The 8,576-nt window shown below is 38.7% G+C and overlaps 1 protein-coding gene across 1 annotated transcript; it reads right to left on the bottom strand.

Annotated features, from left to right (window-relative positions):
* Positions 1 to 2,421: 2,421 nt before the first annotated feature.
* Positions 2,422 to 3,069, bottom strand: LOC103431664 (late embryogenesis abundant protein At1g64065-like). The gene has a single exon (XM_008369841.1). It carries the CDS (start codon positions 3,067 to 3,069, stop codon positions 2,422 to 2,424), a length of 648 nt encoding a protein of 215 aa, XP_008368063.1.
* Between the last annotated feature and the right edge of the window lie 5,507 nt (positions 3,070 to 8,576).

Below are 8,576 nucleotides of genomic sequence, written 5' to 3'. Positions count from 1 at the left end.
TATTTATAATTTCTGGACCCGTCTTATACCCGGCCGGACCCGCGGGTCCAGAACCCGTTTGCCCACCCCTAGTTTAAAGAGCTTAAAAAATTACCAATCAAGCTAATATGTTTCTCAAAAATTAAGGATAAAATCTGTATGGTGCAAATTTAACACTGGATAGAGTAAGTATATACCTGGTTTCAACTGCATCAACATCCGATTGAAAGGTGCTTTGACTTGTGGCTTTATTTATAGGTCCTTTACTAAAGAAACAAATACATTTATAAAATTTCACACATTGTCAGATATTTTGTGTATTTTCTCTCAATGCTAAGTTATTTTGTTGGATACTATTTCTTGTTAGTTGCTACTTATTTCGTTGGATACTATTTCCTATATTTAATTTGATAATTAAGTGAGTAAAAAATGAATTTCATTATAAAGCCGTATGCAATGCATAAAAGATGCCTGTTTTATTATTCTTTATGTCTTCACCTTGTTAGTTGCTACTTTGGCCATGACATAAGGAGAGATTTATTTTTTATTTATATTTTTTTTTACGTATTCGGATTACAATCACGTGGTGCAATTTCATTAAAATTATAAATATATATATATATTTATTTATATTTTAAAATTGGAACATATCAATCATGTTGCGCGTCCACCTAATAACTTGTAACACTTAAGTTGGTATAACACTCGACAAGCATTTTATTTATTTACTATTATCAAGCGATACGTATATTAATGGAAATTAATAGGAATATAAATACACGAACAACCTCAACAAGAATAATAAAAAGCCAAACTGGCTCGAAACAAGATACAAATGCATAAGTGGCAAGTATTTCTGAAATAGATAAATATTACTCCGACAGAATTAATGCCAATTGTGAATTTTCTTTCTAGTGCCTCGTTATGCACACAATGTCATATTTTCTCGCTCACTTAGATCATCTCTAATCGAGCAAGCCATAAGGACATAGGCTAAATGATAACCTTTTTTGACACAAAACTCATCTCTAATGGAGGTCTGGGCCAAAAAATCTTGGGACCCACCGGACGAAAATCCAGCCATAAGGCCAGCGGGCTGGCTATCTTTAGCATGTCAGTCAACCCTTTTAGTTGGGCCCAGCTATATTTTTTATTTTTTTTAAGATGAAATTAAAATTTCTAATTTTTTTCCTATAGATACCTAAGACATTTCGACACAATTTCTCACATTATTTTCACTCTTTTATACTATTTTACCTCATATTATTTCAATTCTTCACATTCTATTCACCTCAAACACTATTTTCAAACGCACCCGTCTCTTACCTCTTCCAATAATCTTTCTTTTAATTTTTTTCAATAATTTTCGAATGGCCACATCTTTAGGTGGCACTCAAAATATGTCCCGAAATCTTATTTTAATATGGTAGTTTAATTCAATTAACCAATAAAATTAAAGAACAAACTTAATTAAAACAATAAATTATTGAGGGGACTAAAAAATAGCATCATTTGATTGGAGATGGTATATAAATATGGTCTAATACTGTTCATTAAAAAATAATTTCTTGTGTGACTATCTAGACAGGTGCTAAACATAACCCTTTTGGTTGAAGATGGCCTTAGCACTCATTATTTTTTACTTTGTTACAGTGATTCAGTAATAAATTTATTTAAAAAAATATATCTGCAATAGCATTACTTAATACTTAGTAAAAAATTTGTAATTCATTATATTTTTTTCTCTGTTAGAGAACTTGCCCATTAATGATCCAAATTTCGTTAGACACCTGGTACAAGAGAACTTGTCCGTCTGCAACATTTAGCTTGGCTTCTATTCTTGCGAGAGTTTCAAGGTATGGCTTGAGGAGTGTCCCAAGTTATACTGTGTGATGTTTTATTTTCAACATTATCGATACCTAAATTCAATTTCCATCACTTTCATGCATGCAATACATCGAAAAAATCATATTCAAAGCTGACAAAACTTGACCACTTCACTTTGACTTTTGAAGCAACACATCGAAAAAATCATATTCAAAGCTGAAAAATCAGACTCCAGTGCCAACAACTACAAGAAAGAAATTCCAAGTCCCAATTGGTTGCCCAATGTTAAAGACTCAAATTCTAAGTTCAAACACTCCCCTTTGACACTAACTGTAGCTATGCCATTTTACTTTCTTTTTATTTATTTTATATTTTTTAGTGTTATTTGTGATATAACGTTCACACTACAAATACATATATACTGTATTTGTTTTTATCGAGTAATTGTTTTACTAGGTTTGAACTTAGAACTTCCTTAGTAATGCGGGCACAACTCAAAAAAATTCAAAACATCAAGAAAGTAATGACAAATTTTGTGAATATTATGTTAATAAAAACAAAAACAAATCTGAAAACATAAAACATAAAATTGGCTCAAGGTATAGCCATATTCTATCAGTTACAGTCCAAATTTTGGACAGACTTTGCTGCCAAATTAAACACCATAGAGCAGCTCATTTCAGCAGACTTGTTTTTCTTCATGATCATCATCAACTTAACCTTTCCACTCAACTTGGCTTGACTGCTCAACATCAGCAGCCCATTGCTCAACTCACTTCCAAGAGCGGAGTTGCTCGGCAATGCTGCAGAATTCACGCTCACCACAACATCAATTTTTTTTGTGGATCGCATTCGGACTTTGCTATTCGGAATAGCAACTTGCCCAACAGGCACACCTTGGTACATAAACGTGGCCATGCCGGCATCAAACTTAAAGGTACCCCAGTTTAAGTTCCTGACTCTGATTTGGGTTACGAAGCTCATGTCGAATGAAGGTGCTGCTGGGACGGAGTTGAGACTGAGGACATATATGTTGCCCAACCTGATTTTCGGAGACTTAACTTTCATCACAGTCATCCCAAAAACACTCATGACTACGATTTGAAAGACGATGAAAATGCCAATGTATTTGTACATCTTAATTCTCTTCTGGCGTTTGAGCTCCTCCGATTGCGTTGTGGCTGAAGCTTCATGATCACCTCCGGAGTGCCCAGTTGCTGGTTCCAACTGGTGGTACTTCTCAGCTACTACTTTCTCAGCCATTTTTATTTTCTTTTACTTGGAAAATAAGAAATCAACAATATTCTTCCTTTTCTTTTAAGGGGTTTCGCTTCAGAAATGGATTGGGAAGTAGAGAATTGTGTTTGTGGAATGGTGGTAAAATGTTATGCATATTTATAGACTTGTATTCATAATGTGTGCGTAGACGTTTTGTCTATCAGTCTATGGGTGTGAGTTTGCTTCCTGGAAAATGTTACACAACATGTAAAGGGGATATTGTTTTTTAATGTTTAATTCAGACACGCTAAATCCGCCTATTGTAAAATATGATGACTTCTAGATGGTGGCGTGTGCAGTGCATTTGAAAGGATTTGGATCCCATCTGGATTCAAATTGTGGAGATCGTAGGGATCCTCATATTTTAGTCATTCATCATGTATCGTACGGTGAGAAATTATTTGACCTTTTTAATTCAAAATTAAACACAAATAGTGTGGATGCAAATTTCAACCGACTTCTCATTGGACGAAAATGTACTTGCAAAATAATAACACCTAAGATTTAAGGTCAAAAGTCTCACTCGCCCATGATGAATGAGGGAGGAGCTTTGGTCGAAGAATCTCTGATGCTAAAGTTAGAATTACGAACAGAATGTGTTTAGGAGTTTATGGGCAGTAAATGGCTTAACTTTTTAGTGGGAGAACATGGCTATTTATAGGGGAGTGGCCGGCCTTATTTGGAGAATAGGGACCGGCCATATATGGTGGAATTATGAGTATAATTGCAAGATATTATGTGAAATAATATCTTGCAATTAACTTGACAATTAATCCTAAATTAAATAGGAAAATTGGGAGTTACCTTTTGAGTGAGGATTTGATGAGGAGTGATGAGAGAGATTTGAATAAATACCATTTTGATCACCTTTGACCCTTCCTTAATTGAGCCGTTATTGTCCGTTACATGCGCGTGGGAATCTCAGTGTGCATCGAGGGTAATTTTGTCCTTTTAACCCAAAAGTCCACATGTCATCCTCCTAATTTTCTTGATTATTTTTTGCTCCATAAATGCTCACAACTTCTAGGTTGCTCGCAGGAAAGGGCAACAAGTGTAGAGATCTTCCCTTGCTTTAGGAAACATAAAATTGTTTCCTATTTTGATGTAGATTCCCGCATTAATTGGAAATTATATCCTTCTAGGAAAGGGAAATAAATCACTTCAAAAGTCTATTTAAGTCTACCTTAAGTAGATGATTAAATCAACTTCAGAGAGCAATTTATTCTACCCTACAAGAGAAAGAAAGCTAGAGGATATATGTTCCCCCTCCCCTAGCAATGTTCTACACTTACTCGTGTAAATGACCATCTTTCGTTACTTTCTTCATCTTCATGCCGCACCAAAGTAAGAAAAAATTTAATTTTTCCTTGTCTTTGTAAATTTTTTAGCCTAGGGGCTTGAAATTTGGCTCGCCAGAGGTCGAGGATGTGTAAAAAAGTTGTTGGGAAGGGCCACGACATTGTTGTCTTGGGTGGCTTAGTGCGGCGGTGGCTCAGCGCGAGCCGATGTCTGGGTGCAACAACGTGGGCCACAGAGGCAAGCTAGGGCTAGGCTCAAGTCAAGAACTTCTTGGCTTGGGTCGAGGTCATGAGGCGTTGGGGCGCTGGGCTTAGGCCCGTATTGAAGAGGTGAGAAAGAAAGAGGTGCAGGGGCGTTAGCCCTCTCCTTTTGGATTGGGTTGCAAGGTCTTTGGGCTGAGATAATGACAGCGTTTGGCATGTTGGGCCTTCTGATGCACTGGGTCGCTTGGTGTGTTGGGCTAAGAGGGAGAGATGGGAACCAGAGTAGGCTGGGTTCCCTTGGCTGCTGTTTTTGGGCCGTGGAGCCTAATGTTTTTTTTATTTTTTTTATTTTTATTTTTTGCAGCCGTCTAATGATTCTTCTTGTATCTATGTAGAATTTCTTCAAGTATGTATTCTTCAAGCCACAAGAGTGACGATGGTGTGCCGCCGTTGTATTGCCAAGACGGGTCTTTGGATAAAGTGGACTACTTCAAGGCTGCTCACTTTAAAACTAGCTCTGATGACTCGTTTAGAGATTTTCTTGAAGCATATAGGCACGTTATTCCGTCTGGGGTGCGTGTGAAGCATGTCAAGGAGGGTAACAGCCGTGAGCCATGCAGTGAGGCTCAAAGAGCCATCAAGTTTCACCCATACTACTTCGTGTTGGGATTTACTTTTCTAATGCTGTGTTTCTTCCAAGAAATGCTTTACTGCATGAAGTGTGCCCCCACTCAATGTTCTCCCATGCAGTCTGTGTGATGGTAGGATTCCTCAATCTAAGCCAATTATTTGACTTGGATCTAACCGTTAACTAATTTTGGTACTTCTTTGACATAGGCTATTCGATCATTCGAGCAAGGGAGATCATAATTGGGCCAAGGAGACTTTGGAGATAAGTGGAGAGTGGGAGTTTGATTCTTCCCCTAAGATACGCATTCCGATGATTTTCATCATCGATAAGTTGACTGCTTAGTCTCTAGGCTACTTTGTGTTTTTGCTGAGCTGCTCTTTGATTTGTTGATTGTCCTCGTCTGCTTATGTAGATTCAGAATTTGGCTCAACTCCCAAGACTTCCCCAGATATGAAGAAAGTGCATGTTGCTTTAGGTATCCCCGCTAAGTACCGTGAATGATGTTGGTTGCTTAGTCCTATTCGCTGAGATAAAGGTGGGCTGCCCCCAAGAGAAGAAATAAAGCGGATCAAGGCGGAAACATTAGCTTGTCCAATCGTTGTCATGGAGCCTGCTGTGAATGAAGGTGGAAAGAAGAGATCTTCCCTACCTACTCAAGAGATGCCGGTTGAGAATAAGCTGAAGACTTCCTCCGTCGCTTGTGAGGGTCCGCCTGCTACCGATAGGCTTGTAATTGACTTGACTTCTTCTAAGGGGAAGAAATATGAGGCCGCTAGATCTGAGCTGGTTATGCTTGTTATGCTGAAGGTAGATGGTACGATTGTTGATAGGATTGCTTAGTATAAAGGTTTCGTCGTGCCTCTAATGTAGAAATTTATGCCAAGACGTTCGTTAAGAGCTAAGTCTGGTTCACTTTCGGAAAGGCTTGCTATTATGAAGAGCGATAAGGTGGACTTTGCTGCTAAAGTGGCACCAAGGAATGTTCCTCTTGCTACTGAGACTGGTTCGCCTGCTGAGAAAGAGAAGACTGCTCGCATGGGCAGTTGTGAGATATCCATTAAGCCTATTTTTGGAGAGGCTGTTGACATTTGTGCATTTTAAAGCCAGATCTGCTTGAAGACCTGGATGCCTGTGCCAAGCTTTTCATAGCATTAGAGTAGTTACTTGCCCAAGTACCTTTGCGAAGCATATGACCTAATATAAAATAACGACTCTACTTGTTAGATGCAGAAAACAACGATTCTGGCAACCGAGTCTATGTTCCTTGACCAAGAGGATACCAAAGTTGCCAAGAAGGTAGCAAAAATTGTGGCAGCTAAAGCTTATTCTTTTGTCAAGAAGATCAAGAGGTTGGAGTCTGAGCTCGTCACTTTGAAAGAGTTCAATATCTCTGCCCATACTTCTTTGCAGCTTGAGACTGTTTGCTAAGAGATTGTTGACTTGAAAACTAGGCTTGATGCAATCCAAGTTAAGTATGAAGGTGCAGGGAATGAGATTTGATGTTACATACCTTATATTCAAGATATTGAATGTGCCGTTTCTAAGCTTTATTCGGTTGCTTATGCAAAAGATGAAGGGTTGATTGATGCTTATAATCAAATGATCCACTTCAAGAAGGTCGTCGATAGGCTTGAACATTAAGTGTTGGAACTCCAAGGTGCATTGAAGATCAACGAAAATATGAAGAAGGAAGTGGATAAGCTACAACGTGTCCGTGTTGGTCTGCTAAAAGAGAATGAGCAATTGAAGGGTGAGAAGGCTAGGCTCGAGACTTTGCTTATTCAGAGTCAGGCCGATTTCTACAAGCTGGATTATGTAGATCATCTCTTTGGTAAATCGTCTGAATTTGAGTTTGCCAGGAAAAACTTTAAGACTTCATCTATTTCTCCAGAAGACTTGCTTGCCTTTACTTTTAAGGATTCTATTGGTGAAGTAGTCAGAGAAATTGGTGCCCTGGTTGGGGCATACGGGGGTGAAACGCTGGAACTGCTACTGAGAGCGTCGCTGCTGAAGGTGGGCGCCGAGTAGTCGTCAGATGTCCAAGCTACTGAAGAGTAGTCTTTTAAATAGCCTTTGAGGTTTTCTTTGTTTTCCTTGTTACTTTTTTCTTAAACTCCTTCGGCCTTTTCTATTTGTTTATCAATTTTGCCAGAAAATTTAATAAACTTGCGATCTTTGCTTCTTTTGTTTACGCCCAACCTTTGACTGTTAGACTAGCGGTAGGCGTGCTGCTTTTCTATAAGCAGATAGGCCCACATAGCCTATGTAGCCGTAGTTGTTGGTGTAGAACTTTTTTAAAGTTATTAGCCATATGGTTCGCAGCCGAACGCCTTACTTTCATAAACAAACGAGTCTGTGTGACCACTTGGCTGTTATCCTTGGCTTTCTTCAATCATTTGAGCTATGTGGCCTACATCACAACATACTAAAGATTTTTGGATCATGAAATTCGCTAACCTTTCGTATCAAAAGTACATGGTTGTATGGAATTTCATAAGTAAAAGTCCGAGAGAACTCCTTGCTTGTTATGTAACCAATTTCGTGGGTTGCATAACAAGTATCACAACATTTTAGGAATTAGTGTAGATCTAGACGATCATTCTGTGCTTGGCAGAGGTAAAGCTTATCACCTGCATAGCATGTTGGTAGTGGATAAAGCTTCTTATATGCACACTAACTGTTTAACCTTTCACAAAAATGTGTGGTTGTATAAGTTTAGCATAGCTTACTACTTGGAGGGAAAGCCATAGGTAGTCTTCTGGAAACTGTAGGCTACCTTAGTGCACTCAGTAGCAGCTTTAGGGTTCTAAGGTAGCCGTTTATAGAGCGTACTACGTAATGTTCTTCTCTGTCTTTGAGGCCCGGTTCCTCACAAATTAGGCCAAGAGACCCAAAATCTTTTACTTAGCTAAGACTTGAAAAAAGACCATTGAGGCTACTTCTAAGAATCCCAGTGCAAACCATCGTACACATAGTTACACCAGGGCAACCCGACTCACCAACGTCTGGATATTTGGAATGTATAGTTTATCATCCCTCATCGGAGAGCTAACCTATATGGGTGTGGGTGTGGGTGTCGGGGAATTGATTTACCTTCTCGCACTGAAGAGCATGGTTGGTCTCCAATGGGGCGCAATTCCTATGATAAGTCCTTAATAAGAGCGTGGTCATCTTTTGAAGTGTAAAAATGATTAGTTATTGTAAGCATGCTGCCGAGCCAAGTTGTAAATTACTTCTGAATTCCTTATTGAAAAATGAGTGAAACAAACGAAAAATTAGCTGTAAGATAGGAACTGCATAACAACTGGATAGTCTCTCGGCTTGCGAGGTGGTGCCCGTTGAGTTGCTTGAGTTTTCGG

Source organism: Malus domestica, chromosome 14 (genome assembly GCF_042453785.1).
Source record: "Malus domestica chromosome 14, GDT2T_hap1".
NCBI lineage: Eukaryota > Viridiplantae > Streptophyta > Magnoliopsida > Rosales > Rosaceae > Malus > Malus domestica.
The sequence above is the reverse complement of the archived record's forward strand: the minus strand, read 5'-3'. Positions and strand labels throughout refer to the sequence as shown.

What these genes read in the sequence shown, in the direction of transcription:
- LOC103431664 (XM_008369841.1), bottom strand. Translation starts at nt 3,069, where the DNA reads ATGGCTGAGAAAGTAGTAGCTGAGAAGTACCACCAGTTGGAACCAGCA.